At 42.3% G+C, this 27428-nt stretch overlaps 1 protein-coding gene across 12 annotated transcripts in view; it reads right to left on the bottom strand.

Moving 5' to 3' along the window:
* USP54 (ubiquitin specific peptidase 54) overlaps positions 1-27428 on the bottom strand; it is a 102695-nt gene that overhangs the window by 4117 nt on the left and 71150 nt on the right. For 5 of the 12 annotated variants that reach the window (XM_083738229.1, XM_083738230.1, XM_083738232.1 and 2 more), the window contains 11 exons: positions 26091-26261; positions 21512-21643; positions 20987-21355; positions 18577-18802; positions 17137-17276; positions 15492-15665; positions 14053-14172; positions 12730-12916; positions 7884-9322; positions 5926-6044; positions 4629-4766 (listed from right to left, as the gene is read on the bottom strand). In XM_083738229.1, coding sequence (XP_083594355.1) covers positions 4629-4766; positions 5926-6044; positions 7884-9322; positions 12730-12916; positions 14053-14172; positions 15492-15665; positions 17137-17276; positions 18577-18802; positions 20987-21355; positions 21512-21643; positions 26091-26261 — 3215 coding nt within the window. Of the gene's footprint in view, positions 1-4628; positions 4767-5925; positions 6045-7883; positions 9323-12729; positions 12917-14052; positions 14173-15491; positions 15666-17136; positions 17277-18576; positions 18803-20986; positions 21362-21511; positions 21644-26090; positions 26262-27428 lie in introns of all 12 variants that reach the window. The other 7 variants (XM_083738223.1, XM_083738225.1, XM_083738227.1 and 4 more) reach the window with 3 other exon arrangements.

Consider the following 27428-nt stretch of genomic DNA (forward strand, 5'->3'; position numbering starts at 1 on the left):
TACTGCAACGAGCTCTACACGGGGCTACCTTTGAAGGTGACTTGGAAACTGCAATTAATCCAGAATGCGGCAGCCAGACTGGTGACTGGGAGTGGCCGTCGAGACCATATAACATCGGTCCTGAGAGACCTACATTGGCTCCCAGTACGTTTTCGAGCACAATTCAAAGTGTTGGTGCTGACCTTTAAAGCCCTAAAGGGCCTCAGTCCTGTATACCTGAAGGAGCGTCTCCACCCCCACTGTTCAGCCCGGACACTGAGGTCCACCACCAAGGGCCTTTGGTGGTTTCCTCACTGCGAGAAGTGAGGTTACAGGGAACTAGGCAGAGGGCCTTTGCGGTAGTGGTGCCTGCCCTGTGGAATGCCAAGGAAATAAGCAACTATCTTACTTTAAAAGACATCTGAAGGCAGCCCTATTTAGGGAAGTGTTTAATATTTAATGCTGTCTTGTGTTTTTAATATTCGGTTGGGAGCTGCCCAGAGTGGCTGGGGAAACCCAGCGAGATAGGTGGGGTATAAATAATAAATAATAATAATAATAATAATAATAATAATAATAATAATTCCCATGTCTACACTTTCCAGTGATTTCCTGAAGGTTTCAGAAACCAAGGATCTACTTGTGGGCTCAGTGAATTTGCTCACTGCTGCCTGTTGCTCAGCTCCACAGTTCCCCTCGATAATCAGACACATACCATTCCCATCAACCCACATGTTCATAGATGAGAAAGTCAAGGTACAGACAAACAGACTGGTTATTTCACCAACCAATGGGTGACTATGACCAGAAATGCTTGAAGAATCAACTTTTTGTTGCTGATTTCTTTTTAAAAAAACAACCTGCAAAATTTTATTGAAATGCCAGATATATACAGCATCGGGAAATAAGTATCAAGAAAAATGCTTCATATACTACTAACTTAATAAAATAGAGTTTCTGTACACCAACATTACTTGGCAAACATTGTATACACCAATAGCAAACTCAATTTTCAGAGTGCCAACCCTTAGGTAGTAAAAACAGTACCATTCACAAACAGAAGGAAGTTATTAGTAACCTTGAGGAACATCAAGGTTTGAAAAAGTATTAAATAAAACTTGTGCATAAAAACCCTAAGGAGACCAATAAAAACCCTAAACAGTCCAATGAGGTTCGAGCTTATTGAGTGGACAAGGAATGCTTGGGCAGGAATGGAAAAGGAGGCGGAGGAAATGGAATGGAATTATCTTGACGGAAGACATGACCAACACTGAACAGGAGCACTCTGAACTGCAACATTTTGTTGCAAGTCCCACTTGTCACTGCATAACAGAGTAAAGAAGTTGAGACCAACTAATTAAGTCTTTCCAGAAGGTTGTCTGCATCATTCCAGGGCAAAGAGCATCAGCACCAACATAAGCAATAAAAGGATACCCCCCAAAATAGCGACTGGTTTCATTAATCCTTTAGACAAACTGATTTTATATGCAAGATTTTCAGTGGGTGCTGGGTTCAATACTGGCAGCATGGATGGAGTGTAAGCAGTCATAGTCCCAAGCCTGCATGTGATTATTATATCTGAAGCAATTGTCCTACTGGAGAACAGGACAAGGAGAGGTGAGAATGAGGTGAATAATGCCTGGTTGAGCTAGAAGGAGAGTGATTCAGGCACAGAGAATGAATCCAAAATTGTTACATTGATGTTTCATTGATCTCACCTTCTGAGCCAAGGACATGAATATCAGGAGAGCACAACAACATTTGCTGGAGTTTGTCCTAATATCGGCTGAAGTAACAATTCAGGGCAAGACCAAATGCATTCATACTTAACATGCAATCAACGGCTTTAGCTACAAAGCAGCAGTGGCAGATAAAACTTTTAAAAGGAGAAGGCAAGAAATGGGAGCAGCCTTTTCTCTCCCTTTGCTGTTTTACTCCCTCACATTCTACTGCTTTAAGCCTGGTATTGCAACTGGGCTGGGGAGCAGGGGCGAAAGTCTTAAAGCATCAAAACACAGGGACATAAGATGTCCCACTCCTTTTAATACTAAAAGGTAACCCACCACAAGCAGTTTATTGCCAAACTAGTGGGCAGTTGTTAATAAATAGACATGTGCCTGGTTTGTCTCCCAAAGCAGAGAGTTGTGGCAATCTGGACAGGAGCAAAGACTGGAGATATTAAACCAAATGGGGGTGTGTGGGGGTGTTCAGCACTGCTAGAGAAGTTTAGCCTGGGTCTCTGTTCTCTTCCTTTTTGCTATCAGTCTTTATAAGCCCCTCTCTTCTCAGGTGGCAAGCAACAGCAACAATACAATTTCATATTCAAGAAGAGTAAAAGAATTGACAATAAAAGTATAATACAGCATAAAACCAAATATACCTTAAAGCTAAAATAGATTAAAAGGATCTGGGGAAATAAAAAGGATCAATGAAAATATCAGGTTTTTGTGTGTGTGTGTAAAAATAAAATATTGGGAAGGCATTGCACAGCTAAGGTGCCACCGCACAAAAAATCCTGTCTCTCGTAGCTGCCTGCCACACCTCATTTGGCAACAGCAGCACCCTGAGAATGGCCTCCAAAGATGTCCCTGTGTGGGCAGGTACATGTAGGAGGAGGGAGTCCATTAGGAACCCTGGTCCCAAGCCATGGTGAAGGACCTTAAAAGATCAAAAACCATCACTCCAAATTCAGCTCAGAAACAAAACTGAGAGCCAGTGAATATGTTGAAGCCTGTGTGCTGATTTCACCCAGGCCCACTTAGTACACTCATGGCCATATTCTGAACTAAGTGAAGTTTGTGGACTGTCTTCAGAGGCAGCCCCAGGCACAGAGCATTGCAGTAATCCAAATGGGAAGTCACCAGCACATGAATATTGAAGCAGGATTATTCCTGTTCAGGAAGGGCTGCAACTGGTGCTGGAAGTTGGTGAACGGCACTGCTTCTTCTTCCTTCCTTCCCCTTTCCCATAGGATCTCCTGGTGGAAAAGAGTCAGCAGCAGCTTTCTTTTCTCCCCGCTTGTTTAGAACCTGAGGTCAGTACCAATGTGGAAAAGTTGCTATGGCACTGGGATCAGCCGAAAGCATGGGGTGGGGGAGAGAAGGTTTGTGATGAGGGAGAAGGTGGAGCCTGAGGCATCCAAAGCTGAAAGGGTGTGCTCCCACAGAATGGCATCGAAAGGAAAAAATACATTGTGGCATGCTTGTTTCAGCCTGTTTTTGACTGCTAGCAAGTGCCATCATGTGCACTGCACTGAGGCAGAACAGTCACATCTGAGGGGTTCAGGGGTTTGCCACGATCCTTCCAGCACTTACTTACAGAAGGTCATTGCACCCAAAGCACATGATTGTTGGGGAAAGTACACTGAGGGAGGGAGAACAAAAATGCAAAATGAGAATGAGGAAGACTAAAAAAGATGGCTAAAGGAAGAAAAGGTATAGCGGGCTCACTGTGGAAGAAAGCCACAGAGAAAACTATTGGTGTTGATGCTGTCAAGAGAATGGAGCAGGAGGGCTCTTGCTCCACCTATTTGGGCATGTAGCTTCCTCTTGGGAGAAGTGGACTCCACGCTTAAAAGCAAAAAGGGGTTGAATTTAGCTTTAGAAAATTCCAGACATCATGCTGCATAAATGCATGATTTATTTGTCTCTGAACAGGGAACACAAAGAATAAATGCCTTACACCAGTCTTCCCATTGCATGTGGTTTGAAAATCAAGATCTTCTCTGCCCTTCCCAGATATCCTGATCTTTCTATCAGTCTGTATCTTCAGGTCTCCAGTTCCAATTCTTCCATTTTCCCTGCAGATTCCTCAGACACAAACTCAGATTTATCCTTCCAAAACATATTCACCATCTCTGGTGATTCTAAAACTCAAGGTGGGAGCTGAATACCATATGCCCTCTGAAGAAAGATTTGAGGCATTCCTGCCCCAAAGGAACACTCCTATAAGGGTCTCTTATAGGGTCTCTATAAGTGTATTTCATTTCCAAGGACTTGTATTCTGTTTTGGAGATGATGAGGAAGGGAAGCACTATTGGGTGGATTGCTTAAGCAGGCAGGTTGTACCTGTGAATAAGTCCCACTGATCACCGTGGAATTCCCTTCTGAATACAGGATTGCACTCGAAGCACTTTATGATTAGTAGAAATGAGTGTATGTTGCACCAAACACAGCCCTAGAATCTGCATGGCTGTTCACAATCTTTTAATGCAAAGGCTTTGGATGTGGGGTTCTGAAGGAAAGTGTTGGAAAAGCAGTTGAAAGGTTTTAGATACAGAGTAGGATGCCCCCAAGAAGGCTTGGACTATAACACTCTCCACCACCTCCAGCCAGCATGGCCACTAGTCCTGGATGGTAGGGGTTGTAATCCAAAACATCTGCAAGGCACCAGACTGGCTACCCTTGGTTTAGAATGTATTGGTACTATAAACAGCAAAACAACCTAAAAGAGAGGTGAAACTTAACTGACCCATGTACCAATGGCATAAGCAGGAAGGCACTTTCTGTTAAATGAGAAGAGATGTAAGAACGGCTCATAGAACAAGCTTATTAAAATGTCCCCCCTGTTTAGAACTTGGCAATAAAGCTAAAGAAATTATTTTGGGCGGGGGTGACTCAATCACACTCATATTTGAATCTTGTACTTACAAAACTGTGGGAAGAAACAAGTGTCTCCTCTTTGTTTGTGAGGACGGTCCCACTAAGACTACGTGCAATGCGGCGGAAGTTCTCTGCACTGTACATTTCCTCTTCTGGCTCTCTGCTGTGGTTTCTTGGGTATGGTACCTGAAGAGATGTTGCCGTTGAAAACGGGCATACAACACTGTTAGCTAAAGGAGACCACAGCAATATGACACGCAGTTTCAGAAATGGACACTGAAATTACATCGATCATTAACATTTCCATTTCAGAAATGGCAAAAATAAGGAAGCATTCTACGAATGGATTTCCACTTGTGCCCCAGGACTTCTCCCCCTACACATGCTCCATGCCATCCCCAAATCTGCTTCAGAGGGTTGTTGGAACCCCTAGCACAGTGGGAGGAGAGAGGGAGAATATTCCATTGCACAAGCAGAAATACTTGCATTGATGGAACAACTGTCTTAGCACTATGTTAGGTTCCACGCAAGGCTGCAAAGCAATAGAAATCAGTTTGCATCAGATTTAGAAAATAATGGTATTATGCTGGATGTGGAGAAGCCATCTTAAAATGCAGCAACTATGTTAAGCATCAGGTTAGCCCAGCTCAAGAACTGTTCCAGCAGAATGTGGAAATTGAACAGTTTGCTCTGTATTGATTTAAGTCCATTGGGAAAGGACTGGCATATGTGTGCTTGGGTTTAGAACATTATTTCTTTCATCTTATGGTTCAGTAAACCATACTAAAAAGTTATTAGAATCATGACCAGGTAAACTTATTTAGTTGCCCCTACTTCTAATGCTAGGGATGCGGGTGGTGCTGTGGGTTAAACCACAGAGCCCAGGACTTGCTGATCAGAAGGTCAGCGGTTCGAATCCCCGCGACGGGGTGAGCTCCCGTTGCTCGGTCCCTGCTCCTGCCAACCTAGCAGTTCGAAAACACGTCAAGTGCAAGTAGATAAATAGGTACAGCTCCAGCGGGAAGGTAAACAGCGTTTCCGTGTGCTGCTCTGGTTCACCAGAAGCGGCTTAGTCATGCTGGCCACATGACTCGGAAGCCGCACGCCGGCTCCCTCAGCCAATAAAGTGAGATGAGCGCCGCAACCCCAGAGTCGTCCGCGACTGGAACTAATGGTCAGGGGTCCCTTTACCTTTACCTTACTTCTAATGCTGGATATGATGAAAGGTTTAATCTAAAACATTTATAACTGGCCGGCTTCTACCTCTTCATTTCCTCACATCTTTTTAGCATTCCTTTATTTAACACAACCCTCTTTTCAGCACACATGTACAATGTGTTGCTACCTTGGAGACTGGAGATGCAATGGTTCCATAGAGGTTACGTTCGATCTCTGCTGTTGGTGTTTTTGAAAGACCCATGCAAGCTACACCGCGCATCTTTCTGGTAGGTAAGTTTGCAGATGCTGTGGGGAAAGGGGAGGGGGAAAAGTAGTGGTAAGCTGAACTTTTAAGTATACATCTGTAAAACATTCAGGTTTTTCCTGCCAACCATCAGTGACCAGTGCAGTAGTATAAACTATGAGATCTAGCAAAAAGAACAGAGATCTTTATAATCTATGCCGTAACCTATTATTTTACAGGACACCATATTTAAGGTTCATAAACAATTAAGTCACAATTTAAAATTATACAGTTCCATTTCATTTTTATTACGCAGATTATCAGTAGTAAAAAAATTAGCTAAATTACTCATAACATAGTTTCATATTCTTATACCTCTCACAGCTATTGCCTTAGTTTTCTTCATATTAACCAAGGTGAAAAACTATATGTGTGTTTGGCAGAGGAGATGCCCTGTCTGCACCAGTGACTATTTTTCACTAAGCTGCACAACTGAACTTTGCTTGGAGCACTCAAAGGCCACTGATAGCAGAACACAGGAAGAATGGTAGGGCATGGCCATTCAACACATGGAATTAAATTTACTCATCCTGTTGCCTCCCAATTACAACCCATGCTGGCCTAGGAGCATTGAAAGCTCAGCATATACGGGGAGCAAAACCAGGAAAAGGGGAAAGATTGAAGGAAGGATATGGCAGGGGAGGGGAAGACTAGAACCTTAAGACTACAAATTTCTTTCCGCAGGGCCTGTAAGACAGAGTTGTTCTGCCTGGCCTTTGGCTTGGAACCAATTTGATTCCCTCTCCCTCTTTCTTTTTCCTTTTTCCTTTCTCCACCTGTGATGAGGCTGCATTTTAATATTTTAATGTTTCAATATTTTAATTGTTGTATTTTAATCTTGTTTTTAAGTTGAATTCATTCAACTTGTTTTTACTATTTCTTGTTAGCTGCACTGAGCCCGGCCTTGGCTGGGAAGCGTGGGGTATAAATAAAAATTATTATTATTATTATTACAAGGGCCTTACCCTAACCCCTTCTATTCAACCAGTCCAATTTTGGCTATTACCATCAATTTAGGGAAAAGGCAGGCATGATCTGCTGAGTAAAAGACTCATCCTACAATGTCAGAATATTGCATAACTGTGGCTTCTTCCTCATGAAATGCACATTTCTATTTTTTAAACTTAGGGAAAGCCACAGCTTGCTAAAAGTTTGTAAAAAATGCAGTTCCAGATGCCAAGCTAAGAGGGTTATCTTGACTGAAGATAGGTCATGATTAATGAGAATTGCTGCAAAACTGTTGATTATCGTGTTCATAAAAACTGAATTCTTCTGAGGAATAATAACCCATCAAATTTGAGGTTCTGGCATAGAAGAAAAGTAGGTATGACTTGTAGGAAAAAGTACAAGAGCACTCCAGTTAATGGCAGAGGTTTGAACTTTTGCATGGAGCTTGACAGACTTGAGCACCAAGGGAAACCTTTACAACGAATGTGCACAGATTGAATGAAGAAGAAAGTAACTGAACATCAAAGCCTATCAGTTCAGAGGAAAATGTTGGCAGCATTTTCCTGGCGATATAGATTTCTCTGCATAACTTGTGTGCTTTAAGCATTTATTTCATGACATGTACGTTTTACACATTTGTTTCCAAAAATTTCATACTGTGCCTTTTTGAGCAACAGAAATTATACTGCAAACTCCCAATGTTACCAACTGGTGCAATATATGTCAAAACATGCAATGCCACTGGCCTTTAATTTAAATCGAAATGCCTTTTATACACTCCAAGGCACTGAGTACTTGCAATATTTTGCCAGTCTAGGCCCCCATATATATATATATATATATATATATATATATATATATATATATATGGCAATTCATAGCATTTACATTACCTGTCTTGCCCAATGGATGCCAGGGATTGTCCAGCCTTCCCGATACAGACTGGCTTGTCTGAGATGCCTGTAAGCTAGCCTGATACAGTGACTCCAGCTCAGAAATCTCCTGTTCTGTGTCTTCATTCCACTGTGGGTGCTTCTGTATTGGGTCCTCCCCAAAGGCTACTTGATGAGACACAGGCGACTTGTTCCTAGGCACCGGAAGACAGGTGGCACTCTTGCAATCAAGCTGAGAACTATAATACCTTTTAACATTGTCTACCCAACAGTCCACAGGCATAGATGTAACCAAGCCAGCAAGATTGCCGTCATTCACCTCTCTCACTTCTCCCTCGTGGTTGAACTTCCCTGGGGATAAGTCAGGATCTACGGAACATTGTTCCCCTTTGTTACACAGTTCTTCATAGTGTGATCCAGAACTCTCGGACATTTTACTGTGAGCACTAAAATAATTTCCGGAACTGAACTTGTCTCTAGAACTCAGGCACGAGTTCAACTTTTCAGCAAGCCATATTTCATTCTCTTGCCTTCCAACTACTGGCTGCCTATGCCCTAGGAATTGATGATTGCTGAAGGGCTCCTGCTGTAACATTGGAGCATACTGATCATGACAGACAGACACTTCCCTTTCTTTCTCATGAGTGCCCTCCTTCTGGGGGACACCCTGCAACCGCTGAAATTGCTCTGCAAGGGAGCGAACATGCCCCTTAGCACTGATCATCTCAGGTTTCAGAGAACCCCCACTGACAAATTCTTCCTGTGAGTGATGCAAACTCTCATGGCTGTTTGCTCTTGGGTACCTATTTGCAGTCGGCAATGGATCTGGAGGACAGTGGGGCAAAGGGGAAAGAGAAGTCGGGGTTATGACGTGATTGACCCACTGCTGCTCAACAAGAGGCCTCTCTGAAAAACCTGATGGTTTGAAGCATGGATTATGAATGCTGTTTTTATCAGATGGTGCTTGCGCTGGATGTGAAGAGGGGAAGAGCGTAGGCAAAGATCCAGAGTTTACCATGTTACTTTTCAATTTGCAATATGGTGTGAGAGAAGCCACTATGTTATGCACTTCTTCGAGCTTACTGCTACTGCTGCAATCCGTATTGTCTTTTAGACTAGTGGGAGAGACTCCCTCTCGCACTGTATCATGGCAGACTTCATTCTCCGTTCCAGTGGATCTGTCACCCACCCCATGTCTACTTGGAAAAGAGGGAGCTCGATCACTGAAACCAGCAGAAGCAGTTTGAAAGTTCAGAGAAGGCTTGCAAGAGGGGTTGCTTTCAGGAGGAGGTGGGAGAAAGGACTTGGGATAGGATGACTCCATTTCATGATGGGAAGCAGGTGGATGGAAGTAAGAACTGGACCCAAGTTCTGCTTCTCTGCTGGGTTCCAGTACAATCTTCTGGCTCAGCAGTACTTGGAGCGGGCCAGTCTGTTCACTGAAACACACATAAAATCACAGTCAGTTTTTAGTGCTTCTTAACTGGGAAACAAATCTTAGGATGAATTTGAAACCCCTTGTGCTCCACCAACGCCCACTCTAATTCACCTTCAACAAGGCACATTGTTAATTCTTCTAGCATTTTAAAAAATAATAAATTGGTGGGGTGGGAGAAGAAAGGCTACTGATTTCAGGATAACATTTAGTCTTCTTACAGGCATGAGTCTCATTGGTACTTATCATCATCATTCACAAAGCAGTATCCATAACAAAGAGCTTTAGTGTGCATTCTGCCAATATATACTCCTATTTAAAGTGCATGTGAAATGCAGTTGCAGCTTGGAAGATATCTAGAGGGAAACCCAAACATCTGAGTAGGGCAGAGGAGATCCTCATAAAACCAAGAAGATGCAATTCCTAGCTTATGTGCATCATCTGCTGTGTTATGGTAGAACTCTTCTTAGAACTTATTTTCTCCACATTTTTTTTAAGTTGAAGTTTTCCAAAAGCAAGTGTATCATGCAGAAGATTCAACCAGTAAGCGCTTTAGATGGAGCTGACTCTTCACCCTGAGAACCAGTGACTATAACAGTGTTACAAGATGATTTGCTCTCCACATTAAAAATTACCTTTGAAGTAATGTTGTTTTAACATGAGCATTTCTGTAACAGATACATATCTACAAAATATAATACGTAAAAGAATACTTTTTGTGCATATGGTGATGTCAAATTTTAAAACTGTGATGGAACTTTATTTTCCAGAGATCTTATTTTCACTCATGTCTGTATAATACACACCGTAGGGATCTAAATTAGTATACAGTACACCACAGCACACTGTAATGGAGGAAATAACAAGAACTCTAGTGACATGTTCTAAGTTTTGATGTCTTCTAAGTTTTTTGCCACAAGAGATTGTCACAACCACAACAGTCTGAATGAGAGGAAATGGGGCGATATGGTCCGGTTTCAATGTAACATCTCTCCAACGACCACCATAAGGTGGGTAAATTGATAACTATTAAATCTGAAGCAAAACTAGCCTGGATTTTGGAAGAAATACCTAAGGGCAGAGTCTCTTTTCTCCAGCCCTTTCTGCCTGCCCCCAACCCAAAGGATTTTGGCTTTCAGGCCAGTTTCCAGCTAAATCTCAAAAGGACTAGAAGAAAGCTGTAACAAGCAAGGCTTAGCATAAATCTGCATTGTGTTATTTGTGCTTTTTAAAAAGCATACTCAAACTGGCCACTTTCATTCTGAAGAAAAAGCAGCTGTGCGTCCCAAGTCTGAAATGTGTTCTTGGTTTGGATTTGTGGATCACACCAACTCACTCTCTTCACACCCACCCCAATTGCTATTTGCCCTTTACTATAAAGCAATTTGGCCATATGATACAGCTATTGTTGAAGCTGAGGAAAATTTGAACCTGTGTCTCTTTTCAGATGCATCTCTGAAGTACTAGAGTAGGGAGGTTCTCATCCCCCTTGATACTAAGAGAGTTTTCCTGCTTCCACGTCCCCAAATTTCAGAACACAGGAAGCAACCCTCCAGTGCATGGAAAAAGAAACGGCATGCCCCAGACCTGAGCAGAAGTCAGGATACTTCCAAAGACTGACTGACTATCTATCTACTAAGGACTTCACTGAATATTAGTTTGGAAAAAGGCATGCTTCCACATTTTATTTGCTAGTTTGTGTGCATTTTGGGACATTAGATACAATTTTATTTTATTTTTTTCCAATTTCTTTGATATTTATTAAAGATTTTCTTAATACAATAGAAAAAACAAACAAAATAACATATAATTTTACAATAACCATATTTTCTTCACTTCTTTAGACTTCCTCGCATCTCTCGTTCCTGCGTTCCAAGTTTTTCGAGCTTTACCCAGCAATTTATCACCTTGTTTCAATTCTTATATTATAATTTTCCAATATTGTGTCCCTAATTTTAGATAATTTTACCCAAACCTTAAAAGCTTAATTTTAGCATAATATTTATCCAATATTTATCTTTTCTTATATTTTCATTTATCTTCATATTCCTTTTAACTAGCTTAATGGTGCCATATTGTTAATAATCTTACATCTTTCTCATTAGATACAATTTTAAAAATCAGCTTGCTACCACATAAGTATTGATCCTGGTTCAGTACCTCTAACTTGGCATTGACAATTTGATTGGTACTGAAGAACATACTCAAACACTTTGTGCCACATTCTAAAACTACTTTGCAGACTAGGAAGCCTCCATACACACAAACTTGGTTAATTTTTTTAAAAAAAATATTCAGGATTTGCAGAAATCAGACAAGAACTGATTGTATGGCAGTCAGTGTTGGGTTGCTGGGGTGCACACACCCTGTGGACAGCTATTGCAGGGTCATCATTGTGATTTCCGAAGATGTCTCATCAAAACTCATTAATAGAAGGGCTTTCTTTTATCTACATGGCATATTCAACTTTGGTATTGTAAAGCATTTCTTTTTTTTACTCTCACTCATTCACATCTTATTTTTGCCTTCACACGGCTCCTTTTTTAAATGGTACTGTCATCTATCTATTATTTTTTTCTTTGTGGTGAAGAAAACCTGCCTGGGTTAGCAAACTACTATCAATTTCTTTAAATACCTTACTAGACAATTGTTTTATTGTACAATTAATGAAAAGTTGTTGCACTTGGCTGTTGCAGTGGATCTCTCTCTCTGTCTTTCTCCTTATAGGTGGTTCTGTTTTGTTTTCTCAGCATCTAAACTGCCATTTTGTTGTTGTGATTCCCCCTTAGCTAGGCACATGCAGTAAAATTCCTTGTGTGCCCCTGCTGGTTCCTTGTTGGCCAACATCCACAGTATCACTAGTGATAAGGAACATTCACTCAGCTCCTATGCCCACACCATTCTCAGTCTTTAAAAAAGGAGAGGTACTATTATTCCCTGTTGGAAGAATGGAAGAAGAGTGGCCTTTAGAAATGAGCACAGCAAACCCCCCAAAACCAGCAAGCTTACTGCCTTATGAGCAGCATTCCTCAACCACTGTGCATACTTTGCAGACTTTTTAAAAATGAGATGTATACTTCCATCTTCAGCACTAGAATGCATATTCCAACCCCTACCCCTGCCAAATTGAACATTTCCATTAAAACAAGACACCTTTACCACATCTGTTACAGAGGCATTAACCTTTCAATGGATTGTGGTCCTAGTTCTGGATCAGGGTTTGCACTGTTCAACACCAAAAAACAAAATCCAATTATTCTCACCACCTGGAGAGGTCCACAATATTCTAAGTTGCTTGGGGGCATGAGTTAAAGAAGGGGTTTCACACAAAACGGGGAACATATAAGCTCACTTCTTCTTTCCAGATCAGGCCCAATTCAGATCTGGAGTACTGCGATATTCTTAGTCTACCTTGAAGATTGGGTCATGTTGCCCCCCAGTGGCGGGTGGCGGGTGGGCGGCGGCTGTGCTGGCTGCTGTTGCTGCATGCGATCCTGGAGGCTCCGTGCTTTTCGGATACAGATTTGCAGCTTCTTATCGACTAGAGCTCTGCTGTGAGTGCTAGAGCTGGCATCATGCATGGCAAGTCTTAGTTTAGCTAAAAAGCAAAAGAAAACATAGCAGAAACAAAAACAAAACTGGGGGGGAGGGAGAGAAAAACAAAAGATGCAACAAAAACATAAAAAAGAAACATGCAAATACTGCCACAGAAGAGTCCACAAGGATGCATCCGTTCCCATTAATGCACATTCAGGTTAGCTATGTGTCCAAACAGGTTAATCAAAACTGAAAAGATACGAAGCTGAGTTTTGTTATTTTTCTTTTTTTAGGAAACCCCCTCTTCTCTGTGACATGGGTCACTCCCTGATGCACTGAAGCAACTAATTGTTTCATTTCAAATGGCCGTGTTTAGCTCCAAATACTGTAATAATACTCTATATACAAATGAATCTGGTCAGGATATGAAATCCAAGATATAGCCAGTTGGGACACTTGCTACCAGAGCCTTTATGAAGTCTGTGTTTTGCCTTCTTGTTTCCTTTAATCCATGAGAACAGACTTCCAAAAATAAATACTTTCAACCTTCCAAAGCCATGACATTAGAAATCAGTTTGTCTGCAACCTTGCTAACCAGCAAGAAGGGAATGGAGGGTGGGGAAAGAGTCAGCCAATCAAAAATATAACGTATCAAAATAAAGAAATGCAGCAGCACATGTTCCCAAAAGTCACAGCACATGTCTTAAACTTATTGAAACACTGATGCCTCCTCTTCCATCACAAAATTTCAATTGGTACAGCATACACTCTCTCCTTTCTGGGGGGATCAGGCAACTATATGCTGTACTTTGGGAATTTAAACTTTTTGAGAAACCAGTCTCTGAACTGGGGGGGAAATGTATGCCGTGGGGGAGACGGGCGGCTGGAAAGCAGGAGGTAGAATAATACAGCAGTCAGAACTGTTGGCATCAAGTGGAACATTTTTGTTCCTCTTTCTATTGGCTTAGTTTAAAAGGAGCCCCAGTCGGAAAAGGGGATGGGGAAACGCTAGGACTGAATTCCAGGGATGATGGTGCTCACAAAGAAGATGCTTCCATACACTTTTAAGACACACACAAGCTTTTTCCAACTGTGAGTTTGCATTGACCTGTCCAGTTTTACTTTCCAAAGTGATGATATTAGATATTAGTAAACTGCAAAAAGCGGGGTAAGCTGAAGCAATTAAGAATTACTTACATATAGCTTCATTACAGAGAGCCAAAGCTGCAGCACAGTCTCCCTTCTGCTCTTGATGCAGTGACTCTTCAAAGACTGAATCTGCCTCCTGCACAGACCTCTCAAAGCCATCAGTCCTCCCTGCAAGGGGGCAGCACTCTTCGTTTTCATTGACATTCTTTTCAAGTTTCCTTTCCCCGCTTCACCTCAGCAAAAGACAACATCCCCTCCCTAACACAGAGCAACCTTAGCTCTGCAACATTTTGAACAGCAGACCCTTCTCAGAATCACAAGCACAGCAGAGAGAAAGAGAGGAAAAACTGTGGGTCAAATGCATTAAGAAGCAAGTATCATTAGTATGTTGAGGATACCCAGTTTTATCCTTCATTTTCCTCTAATACAGGGAGGAGGTGGGTGTGCTAAATTTGGAACCCAGGGGCAGTAATGAACTGGATAAGGGCTAATAAACTGAAGCTCAGTCCAGAAAAGGTAGAATATTTGTTCAGCCTGCTCTGGAGAGTTTCTTCTTCCCCTAAAGGGTCAGATTCACAGTCTGAAACTGTTGTTAATTTCAGCACCAACTTCAGATGACCCTTTCATTATCTAAAGCTAGTGCACCAGCTGAGACTCTTCCCCGACAGAGATGGCTTAACCACCTGTCATCTATGCCCTGGCAACGTCCAAATTAATGACTGCAACATATTATATGTTGGACTCCCTTTGAAGACTATTCAGAAATGACAACCTGTGTACAATGCAGTGAAAAGGCTACTAACCAGAACTGATTGTTTGGAACATACCTTGCGGTTTTAAAAACAGCTTCCCTAGCTCTCTGTTCATTTTCAAGCTCAGTTCAAACTACTGGTTAGAGTGGTTGGTTTGTTAACTCCATTTCTGTAAACTACTTTGAGGAACTTTGTTTAAAAGTGGATATAACATAGACAGGAAAAAAAAAACTTCAAAATAAGAGGTATCAAAAACTTCAAAATAAGAGGTATCACAAAACATATTATCTCTAGTGGAAATTTGTATATTTGTTCTTCATATGGCCCAGATATAGCTTAAATTCTTGGGCGTTTTATCTAGTTCACTAGTTCATCTAGTTCACTCTAGTTCACTCTTGACAGCAGCTAGTTCACTCTTGACAGCAGCTCCAATGTAAAAAAATATTTCACTTATTTTAATGTCAGTTGCCTTTGGAGCCCTTTGGGATCCAATGATAGGACAGAAAGGAAAGGAAATCAATAAAGCTAAGGACCTCTTTTTTCTACTGAAACACATCTAACAAACTCTGTAAGTATATATGAAACTGCTACAGATGTTACACTGCAACCCCCAAAGAGTGTGAAATGATCTTTGTAGTAAACCATTCTCTCCCCATTTATCATCCTAGGCACAGATCAGTCAACCCCAATCCTACCGCTTCTGTGCAAGATGGATAGCCTGCCCATACATGTTACCCTGGTTTTGCAGTTCATCCAGGTCCATGAACCTGCTTGGGCGGGGATTAAAGCCCATTGCAGCCTCCAGTTCCTTTTCCCGCTTCCTTCGAAGTTCCTGCTCCTGGGCCCTCCTTGCCACTTCTTCCTGTAATTCATCCAGTTCACTCTTAGAAGAGACAAGCACCTCCCCACCTTGATAAGGAAAAAAAAACATCAAGAACACCACATTTTGTTAATAAACATGCCGTTTTCTTTCCAGGATTCCACTCCCCCCCCCCAAAAAAAAATATTGGTCAGTTTTCTTAAATCTACTATAGCTCATACAAAGTTCGTACCAAGCAATTACTTCCAATATGAGACTTATCAAGAAGGTGAAAACCTGCTATTTCTGCCCACACCAATACCTCTCTACTTGCTGGGCATGCAATTTCAGCATCATCTCCTATACCTTCTATTCTTTCACCACAAAACCCAAACCGCTGTACAATTTCTTGTTCCCCAAATTAGTCTGGAAAAGATAGGCTGTTCCTTGGGCTTCTCATCCACCCCATTTCCTTTTGCTAATTCAGATCAATCTACGTTAAATCTCTCTCTCTCTCTCTCTCTCTCTCTCTCTCTCTCTCTCTCTCTCAGAGTTCGGACATCATAATAAACCACAACCAATAAAGCTTAACTATGTTTAGTGCAGGGCTTGGGAACCTATGGACTCTGTGGTTGTTGGACTCCAACTCTCACAACTCCCATGGAGTTTGGCCGATGGTAAGGAATGATGGGGGTCGCAGTCCTACAACTTCTGGGTGGTTGCTGCAATGAAGGGAGCAACCATACCTTGTAATCAGCCAATAAACCCAAATCAGAAATCAGTTTGAAGTGGGTTTGCAAACAATGTTTCGTGCTATTGTTTAGTATGCTTTTACAAACCATGGTTATGATCACTGCTCCACCATTGAAGGCTCTTGCGCCTAGATGTAGCAGTGTGGAATAGACTGAAAATGAAAGCAGGCATCTAAACAGTGATTTACCTGGTAAATATATTTCAGTGTGTGTGTGTCTGTGTGTACAGACAGACACCCATGCCAGCAATTTAGGATAATGCTTCATACATCTGATGGTATGGACTGCAGTTCACAAAAGCTTATGCCATAACAAATATTAGTCTCTAAGGTGCCACAAGGCTCTTTGTTGTTTACAAAAAAACCCATGTCTTTTTCTGGATAACAACAGCCTACTTCTAATTGTGGTTGCTTTTCATTTTCCCCACTACCACAGCACCAAGCAAAAATAATACAACTAAAAATGTGTCAAGTGGCATTTCTATTAAATGGAACTGAAAGTATAAGAGAAAAGATTCATTCCTTTCTCAATATGCCTGATTATTCAGCGAATTGTGTATGTAGTGTGTTCTGTTCGCACTGCAGGTGCTCTGAGCCCTCACAGCCTATCCCTTGAGCTTTCACCAGCCTTTCTTTTGGTGTTGAGGGCCAATGATACTCTGCCACCAATACTATGAGCTTGTGCTAGTGTGACACAGTGAGGAATACCCACAGCTCTGATGACTTCTACTTGTATGAGATCAGGGGGAAAACCCAGCAGGCGGAGGGAGTAATAGAAATAACATGCTCCAAGGACTGCAAGTACTTTAGGAGGGAAAATAAAACCTTACCATTACCGATGGCATGCTTGTTCTTTGACCAGCAACTAGCAGTTGGCGCAGATTCTACCTCCAAGATACTGCTGCTATGTGATTTTGGAATGTTACGCCAGGCAGGAACAAAAGCTCCAGGTCGCTTCATATGAGAATCTCTTTAACCCGAAGAAAAGCAAGGTTATTCTAATATGAACTACTAGGGTCTGCTGTCCTTGCTTGTCCAACACACCAACCCTGCCTACTTACAAAGGCCTTTGCCAACCCATTTTCCACACCTGACCAAACCCTTTCCACCTCACCCCTCCCCATTTTGTTCCTCCCCTGCCCTCCCAGTCTTTTTTACACTTTAGGTGCAGTATTATTGTATAGCCTTTGCCCTAGAAGCCATGGATTTAGACCTGCCAGATCTTCAAAAGGTGATTTCCATACCTTCCTCAACATTAGTTAACATTTTTACCTTTTCAGTCGGAAGTATACAGATCCTAAAAGTAGAAGCTAGAGACCTAGCCTGTATTTCACATATGGCATTCTGGCTCCTTAGAACCCCAAAATGCACTCCCATAGAATGGTCTAAAATTAAGAACAAGGGGCTGAAATCTCTCGTGTTTTGTTTACTTCCAACACTGTAGTGAATTTATATTTTATCTCAAACTCCAAGATCCTAGGCATAGTTTATACATTAACCTCTTAACAGGTACAGAACCTTCTTTATCTGGCCACTGTGGGCAATTCTGCCCCCCAGCAACACTGTTTCCCTGCACAGAGAAACAAGGAAATCCCTCCCCAGCAATTATCATTCCCTGTTATCTCTAATATTAGCTGCTCGGCTCCTCTTGCCTGCAGTTTAGAACAGAAAATAAAGAGTGGGTGGGAACAACTAAAGTCAAATAGAACAAGAAAGTAAACAGTTTGGGACTTCCTTGTTCCTCTTTGCAAGAGATAGTGGGGCACTGTTGGCAAATGTTGGCTGCCCTGCCCGCTTGGGGAATGGGGCAAAGTGAGAGATGAAAAGCATCCCTTCAGCACATGCACCTGTAGCCAATGTGGTGTAGTGGTTAAGAGCGGTGGACTCGTAATCTGGTGATGAGCCAGGTTTGATTCCCCGCTCTTCCACATGCAGCTGCTGGGTGACTGTGGGCTAGTCACACTTCTCTGACGTCTCTCAGCCTTCAGGAGATTATTAGCCGCTTTGAGACTCCTTAGGGTAGTGATAAAGTGGGATATCAAATCCAAACTCTTTTTCTACTCTTCTTCAGTTGTCAATTTAGCAGCCATGAAAGCCCTTGGGAGGCCTGTGCAGATTTTTAATTTATTCTAATTTACAGACCATCTCTCCATGTAAGCTCCCAATGTGGTTAACAGGGAAATCTTGCGATGATTTATTAAGAGAATAATGTGTGAACTGAGCTTTAGAGCGCTGAAACTGGAACTAGGTTATATTTTTATGAAACTTACCTGGAGGTGCTAGAGCTCTCTGATAAAGGCATGTCCAGGCTGACTGGGCTGTTGCTGTTGCGTTCGCTGCTTTCATAGCCAGATTCCATCCTTTGGATCAGACGAGGTTGTTGATCCATCATATAGTGTGCACCCCGACCTAGAGTCCATTGCTTATACCTGTTGGGTTGGTTTGATCTTGTTTGGGAGATTGGCTCCTTTGGCTCCTCCTCCATAAATTCTTTAGCTGATAAGATACAAAGAACATGAATGAAGAATCAAATTTTATTCTGTCACACTCTCTATACAATTCAGCATCCTAGAAAGATTGCTTATCTGTAATTGATGTTCTTTCAGTTGTTATCAGTGCACTCAACACTGCTGGGACCAGTGCCTTCTAGAACCTTCGCCAGAGAACCAACAACTACCCTTCCCTCCCAGAAATACGAGGAACCTTTGGTTAAGGAGGTGACCCAAGGACTTTTCCATTCAGTTCTTTCTAACTGCCAGCAGACTGGCGGGGGGGAGAGGGGAAGCACCAACAGGGCTGTGTGACTAAACAGATGACCACTTGAAGAACATCAGCTGCAGGTAAGCAACCAGTCTCTCTTCTTTGTGGCTTTCCAGATGTTATTGTCCCAGATAGCTGACCAGAGTGACTAGGGCTAATGGGAATCCAACAATGTCTGCAGGACCACAGGCTCCTCTTCCCTACTCTATAGAGGTCCCCTAAGAGATAACTATGATGATAGATAAAAGACGATATTTTGGAAATCAGATTTAAATTGGGGTTTTTAATAAGTTATATTGAAAGTATATTTTTAAAAAATGGTTTAAATGAAATCTGGCTTTAATACAAATCAACACGATAAATAAGCTTGCCCTTAACAGATTGTCAGTTGCTATAGAGACTGGAAATAACCCTAAGCAAACAGAATGAAGCAAGCAAGTAAACAAAAACCCACTGGGTATGCTCAGTTGTGAATGAGCTCTCATCAATTACCAAAGCAGTATTTTCAAGCCACAAAACCTCCTGCATTGCTTTGCAAAGAACTTGTTAATTGTGCTCTGCTTATTATCTTTTTTTGTGCAGATCAATACCTAGCAAATTAAGATTATGAGTTAGCGGACTGTGCTCTCCAAGTGTGGCCACTATGTTTGAAAGTAGCTCTTGATTTACAATAAACACAACCATAAACAATGATGAAAAGCTGCTTGCTTTGGCAAAGGAAGTCCTGTGAGGAAAATCATCACAATCTGTCATCCTATACCTAGATTATGGCTTGAAATTGGGACCAGGTCAGGTCAGAATTGTTATTCCACTGATTTATCTGAATGACCTTTTTGCGCCTATTTTATGCTTTGCAACTACCTGATCCCTGTAATTGGTTTATTATCTAAAAATAAGAATAAACATTTTATCATAGTTAAGTGTTTCAGAATCTTGGAGGGTGCCACCTGAGTTTGCATAAAGGTTATATTCATGTTAAAGAAGAATCTAAATAAATTATTTTTAATTAAAACAAATGCTTTATATGAGTTGTTTCTACTTGGTGATAGAAACTGGTTATGTAAATCAATCCTTCTGTCTCGATTTCTTTAATTCACCTAGAAAGATGCCTGTCTTCCTATTTCTATTGAATTCTCAGCAATTTCCAATTCTTATAGAGCGTATCAATAGTTTCCACTACCTCCTTCCCATCCAATTGCTACACCATTAAGCAGCCTCAATTTTTTTCATCCTAAATCCAAGCAATCCTAATTCTGAAACCTCTGAAGTGGAGACCACTTCAAAATGTCTTCACCACTCCTTGTGCAGGTTTCTTGCTTAAAAAAAAAAGTTTGCATCCCTAACCATTATGGATAAGCAGGAGCAGGATTAGCGAGTACGCCCATCTTCAATTTTCACACGGAGAATATAGTTTCTGATGTTTCCTTACTGAAGACTGGGTTTTGGTTTGACAATTAAAGGGCTTTTCTATTCAAGGAAAACCAGGGTTAGTCACTCGCTGATTCTGTATCAGTCAATTTCACTGTCAGAGAGATTCAACAGAAACAGTAGTGAGTAGCTGTCCTCAATTGCTTTTCTAATCTAGCGTCCTAAATTACTGTACAGCAGAAAAAAGCAGAATATGACTGCTGTGCTTTGCATAGACAAGTGAAAGGAAATGACGAAAGGACCTCTCACAATGAAAATATAGACCTTTGAGTGTGTTTGAAATATTTCAGCAAACACATTGTTCACAGGGTCAAAACGGCACAAAAGATAATTCAGGCTTCCCTCACAGATTCATCTGATACAGCCTAATAAAATGTACTGGCTATGCATACTAGTTAACAATGTTATCAGTTGTTTCTACATAGTGACTAATAAAAAAAAAGGAATGCATTTTTCATACTCTCCCAACCCACACCTCTCCCAAATTCTTACCTGAATCCTCAGAGAAGGGGCTGAGTTGTGTGTAACCACATTGTCTCCTCTTTTCTTTATTGAAGATGCTGTCTATGTTCAGTGACTCCCTTTTGGGTCTCCAAGTTGGACGGTACTTGCTAGAAGAACTTGATTTGGATTCGCTACTTGTGCTCTCCATTTCCCAGTCTCGAGACAGAGCAGGCAGAGCTCTGGGCAGTGACTGTATCTCAGCCTGATCCTTCCCTGTTCGTGGAGAGCCCTGGCTTGTCTGTGATGGTCTGTTGTGGATCATGTTGCTGACAGTCTCTTTAAATTCCCTTAGCCTGCTGGTACTGCTGGATGTCTTAGGGGCAGTTCTTGGGGCTTGTTTCTCCTTCAATGTTTCCCCTGCAGCTCAAGAATAGAAGCAGAAGACAGTATGAGCTACATAACTTTCTTTTAAATTAACAGTACTTTTATCATCTTTCTAAACTGGCAGAGGCAAAAGAAGAGATTCGATCTATGCTGGACAGACACACAGAAGAATTAAACCATTCTTCTTGCCTTCACTGTGATATCCTGACGGCTGTGATTCATCTCCCTTTTTCCGAGACCTGCTGGAACTCCTCTTGCGGTCTGTCAGCGAGCCCTTTTTGGAAATATGCCTCTGATTACATTCACTGTCAGTCAGGTGTCCTGAAAGAAAAGAATATACTTCAGATGGAAAGAGCATTCCAATTGGCTGTGTTGCATTCTAAGAATAGCAGACCTTTTTCACTCCCCACAAACTGTCGGTTAAAGCTAGAGCTGAGTAAAATGAATAGCTTTCAGTAAGTGTATCTGGAAGTGAAGAGTTACAGTATAATAACAGCAACTATCCATCTAGATGTGGTAAGTTAAATAGCTAATTCAGAGGGACAGGAGGCAATGCACTGAGCTTTGGCTCCAAATCCTCCGGGGCCACTAGCACCTTTCAGCACTACCATACTAACAGACAGAATTCATGCATCTCTCCAAGCAAATGTGAATACAGATCTTTCACTCTTCCTCCTGCTGCACCTACGGTCATTTCTTGGTATCATACCACAGCTATCAGCCCAGTTGAGAACAGGGGTGGAGAACCTGTGGTTGGTCCAGATGTTGCTAGACTACAACTGCCCTCTTTCCTGACTACTAGAGCTGATGGGAACTAGAGTCCAGCTACATCTAGGAAAGTCAGAGGTTGGCCACCCCAGTTCAGAAATTCAGCATATTGTGTAAGATAATAATGGGGGGAGGGGCAATCAAGTCTGAAAAGGTTGAAAATACATTTAATAATGTATGTAACAAGAAGGGGAAGGGATCATTTTCTACTTTTGTTTTCTTGCAGTTCTGCCTTACAGCTCAGAAGAACTTCCTCTTATCTTCTCAAATACGTATATATTCCCTTTCCATACCTAAGCTCTTCTATAACAACATGGTATGCAAAGAATGTAGGAAGAGCCTTGTTGGATGAGACCAAAAGCCTATATAGTCCACCATCCTGTTTCTCTCAGTGGTCAGTCAAGTGCCTATGGGAAGCCCAAAAGCAAAGCCTGAACAACAGTCCTCTGCCACAGTTGTTCTCCAACATCTCCTATTCAGAGGCATGGTACAGATGTCATGATTAGGAGACATGGCTAGCCTTATCCTCAATCAATTTGTTCAATGACCTTTTAAAGCTGTCTAAATTAGTGGCCATCAAAACGGTAATATTTTATGAAGGGAATTCTGAAGTATAACTGTGTGTTTTGTGAAGTACTTCCTTTTGCCTGTCCTGAATCTCCCACCATCCATCTTCTCCAGATGACCCTGGAGATAACCCCCAAGGGGTTTCTATCCAATTTCTCCATACCATGCATAATTTCATACAGCTCCCATCATCTGTCCCTTACTTACCCCCCACCCAACAATGGTCTGGTTTGCATGTGACGCTAAGTCATGCTTTAGTTAACAAACTATGGTTAAACTTCCAGTCGTACCACAGATGATCAAGCTTGCTACATTATAGCTTGGTTTCCCTCCTGACTACCTTCTTCGCATCCCCAACCCAATATCCCAAATGCCTCTGCTGTGCCCTAGTACTGGCATTGACTCACTGTGTCATCAGCCAGCTGTACGAACTGATCAGGAAAACCTCCTCGGAGCATTTCTGCTCTCGGCAATGGCTGTGCCGTTCCAGATTCCCTCCCTTCCCCAATTAAAAGAAGATCAGCGGGCTCACTGGAACACTTAACAAAAATCTAAAAAGTTAGTGAGATAAAGTTTGTCTTACAAAAATCATATTGATCCTTCTTCAGCAAGATTTGTCCATCACTCTATTCCATATGCTTGATAAATTTATCTTTAGCAATGTGTGTTTCAACAATTTACCTAGAATAGATGTTAAGCTAACTGGCTTGCAATTTTCTGCATTTCTCGCCGCCGCCACCTGCCCCATTATTTTAAAAAAAGAAAGAGAGAGCACTGCAATGGCCATTTTCTAGTCCACCATTATGAAGACCAATCTTAGGGGAAAGTTACATATTTTTGTCAGATCAACAGCTTCCTATCTCAGTTATTTAAGTCCTCTCAGAGTAGATGTCATCTGGATGCAGTGATTTGTTTTATTCTGCACAGTTTTATTTGATGTTTTAAGGTTTTGTAAAACGCCTTTAGATTTGTTTCTATAAAAGTGGCATTGAAACAACAACGATGATGTTACTTTTTAAAATTGCCCATAAGGTCTGGAACGTATCTTTGCATCACTATCTGCCTACAACTCTCTTTCTAACGGAGCCCCAGCAACTAGATTTGCCCATAGCCAATAGGAGGAGATAACCGCCCCTCCCAGTACTTCAAGGGAAAGTACAGTGGTGCCTCGCAAGACGAAATTAATTCGTTCTGCAAGTCTTTTCGTCTTGCGAAGCACGGTTTCCCATAGGAATGCATTGAAAATCAATCAATGCGTTCCTATGGAAACCGCCTTCAGACCAGGTCCGGGGACAGTCTGTCCCCCGACCTCTTCTGAAGGCCGGCGGGGGGGGGGGAGTCTTTGCTTCCCCCTGCCTGCCTTCCCGGGACAGCGGAGACTTCTCCGCTGTCCTGGGGCGATTTTAAAATGCTGGCGGGCGGCAGCGAAGCCTTTGCTGCCGCCCGCCAGCATTTTAAAAACCCCGGGACAGCGGAGGACTTCTCCGCTGTCCAGGGCAATCTTAAAAGCCCCCGGGAAGGCAGGCAGGGGGGGACAAAGACTTTTGCCCCCCGCCAGCCTTCAGAAGAGGTCCCCCCCTGCCTGCCTTCCTGGGGGCTTTTAAATCGCCCCGGGACAGCGGAGAATTCCTCCGCTGTCCCGGGGCGATTTTAAAATGCTCCCGGACCGCTTTTGAAGGCAGGCAGGGGGGAGCAAAGACTTTTGCCCCCCGCCCGCCTTCAGAAGAGGTCCAGAGGGCTCTCCAAGCTGCGGATAGCAGCCTGCTGCCCCGCGCGAGGGGCGGTCTTAAGCAGAGCGCCCCTCGTGCAGGGCAGACATTCGCAGCTTGGGGAGCCCTGCAGGACCTTCCCCTCTGTTCCCGGACCTGTCCTGAAGGCTTGCGGTGGGAGGAGGGCTTTCCTCCCCACCGCCAACATTCAGAATGCTGTTTCGTCTTGCGGGTTTTTCGTTTAGCGAGGCATTCGTCTTGCGGGGCACCACTGTAATAAGTGAACCTGAAATTTAGAGATGAAACAATACAAAATTTTGACAAGGGCAAGCTTTGAGAAAGTCCTTAAGCATTAATATTTTGAAAGAAAAAGATTTCATGTTTTCTGTTCACCAGCCTGTATGGTTCCCATGGCAACTGAAAGAACTTATAGATACAAAGATTACATATACTGGACCCAGCATGAACTCTTCTGATCACCATGGGAACTACACAGGGCACCAGGTAACTCAGCAGGTAAGGATGCACAGGGTGAATTAGTTAATTGCAACTAATTACATGTTTACATACCAGTGATACCTGCTTCAGCCCCCTTTTCTGGCTTACCTTCCTCTCATATTAGGGCTGGGAGCCTATTACTGTAGCGTATTTAAAACTTTAAACATTTGCAAACCATGAAAACAGAACCAACAGAAATAAAGCCTGGTGTGGGGGAAACAACACATTGTTTTGAATATATTTTGTGTAATGCTGTGTTGCTGGTGTTTTAATTATTCAGCAACTCCCTCATGCGGGTGTGGGAGCAGACTGGGCCACATCCAAAAGAGCTCCTTATTCATTTCACACCAGCATATTCATGTGTTACAATTATATTTTACATTTCTTCAACAAAGATCAAGGTAGCAGTTGTCTCCTCCAAGCTGTATCCTCACAACATCCTTGTGAATTAGATTGGGCTGAGAAAGGGGGAGTGGCCCAAGTGCATCCCACAAGCGCTTCATGTCTGAGTGGGAATTTGAACCTGGGTTTTCATATTCAGGTCCACTAGCCACACTGCACTATTTTGGCTCTGAACAGTTTGTTTTCACAACATCCATATCCAATGCATGGCGGGTTGCAAAGCTTTGACCATAATCCAAAGCATGGGAACGCACAACAGAATGACAAAACAGGTAGCAAAAGGCAAGCAGCAGCAAGCGGATCAAAGAATCACAGAGAGAAGAAAGGAAAGTAAATTGTTTCTTGTCTTCAACTATTCCCATTGCTTTTAGCCCATTTCTTAGTGTTCACTTGCTCCCCCTCAGCTCACCTACCTTCTACCATTCATTTTCCTTCCTTAATTGAGCTGGATTGGGTGATAGTAAATGGCCCCCCATTGACAGATACTGCTGATTTTTCCTACAGCTGCAGAAAACCCAGCTCATATCTTTCAATGGCTTTGTTTTCATAGTCCCAACCCAAGAAATAAGGAGAGGGAAGCACAGCTCTAAGGATCTGACAGGCAGACTGGCAGCCCAGCAGACCTTTGAAAAATCCCTACTCTGATAAGACACTTGATCGCCTGAACTTGGGTGGGTGGCCCTGCAGGAGGCATATGGGAGCTCAGTCAACACAAATGACACCCCCTCACCCCCACCCCAGATCTGCTGCCTTAAGCCATGTGGCTCTGTGTAGCTCATAATAAGGCCAACTTTGTGTTTGCGTTTAATGAAGAAAATGATTACCTGTGTCCCTGCTGCTTTGTGAAGCTACATCGTTTTCCATGTTGTAAATGACAGTTCCCTGAGAATCAGAAGAGAAGTGACTGACCACAGATTCGTGGTGGGAATGTTTATAGGGATAGCTGTCTGTAGAAGAGTCTGTCCTAGTGTCACTTGCGATAGAAGGCTCACGCCCTGATAAAAAGAAATGATAGGAGAATTAGAAGGGCAAATCTGAAAAGGGCTAAGATGGAAAACAGTAACTGAGAAGTGCTATGCAATGATGTACAACAACCACTGTGCATAATAACATATCTCAGTGCAGCCAAGAACAACCTTTTTTTGCAATTGATAAATTTCCTCAAAAGCACAGGAAATGTTTTAATTACCTTACAAAAAAACCAACACTTATTATACAAAATACTTTTTTAAAACCCACTCATCTAGAATATTAAGGTGGTGTACAGCAAAATATGCAAGTACAATACAAAATAAAATAGCATAAACCAATACAAAATAAGCATCTCATCTTGCAAAAGTTTAAACTACTGAATAGCCTGTTGGCCTTAAAAGGTCTTCAAGAGATGTCCGAATCTATGTGGGAAGACTATTCCACAGCATGGGTCTGGCGACACTAACAGCCGGACTGCTAGTTGAAGCCAGCTGGCTCCTGAAACACGGGGATAAATAACAGCAGTACTCTGGATGAACTGAGTGATCAAGCTAGGATATAAGGACTCAGGTGGCACTTAAAGGATCCTGCACACAAGTTGTTTAAGATGGGGTATTGGTGACCGGACAGTACTTATTACACACCATTGGGTTGGAGGGGACACCACCGCCTCCTTAAGGGCTGCAGGCAGCACCCCATCACACAATGATGTGTTCACAACACCCTTGGTCTACCTGATCATCCCCCTCCAACTAGCTACAACCAGTCAGGAAGGGAAGGGGGCCAGAGGGCACATGGCTGGATGCATTACCACAAGTAAGTCGAAATCAACTGAAAATGATCCTATAGCACTGGGACAGATGTAGCTCCCTACCACACCAAACAGTTCATCAAATGGAAAGCTCTTACGGTGCATCTGAAAGATGCTCTAGCAGTGGCAAGTATTCAAGAGAATGATGAATATATCTCCCTGGGCCTTTGCTACCTCACATGATACATGGAAAGCATGGGGTGTGTGAATTTTTAGTTCATACATTCCTCTTCTCAATGATGAAATGAAGGAATTAATTGCTGCTGAGTTATGCCCTCCAGTCTTCAAGGCAGGAGGAAGAGCTAGTCGTGATTTGCCCTTCCTTGTGGAGCTGTTGTTGTTCAGAATGATGAGCCCAACCCATAAAAATGATGAGTCA

The sequence above is a fragment of the Podarcis gaigeae genome, assembly GCF_964106915.1.
Source record: "Podarcis gaigeae genome assembly, chromosome: 5".
Lineage (NCBI taxonomy): Eukaryota > Metazoa > Chordata > Lepidosauria > Squamata > Lacertidae > Podarcis > Podarcis gaigeae.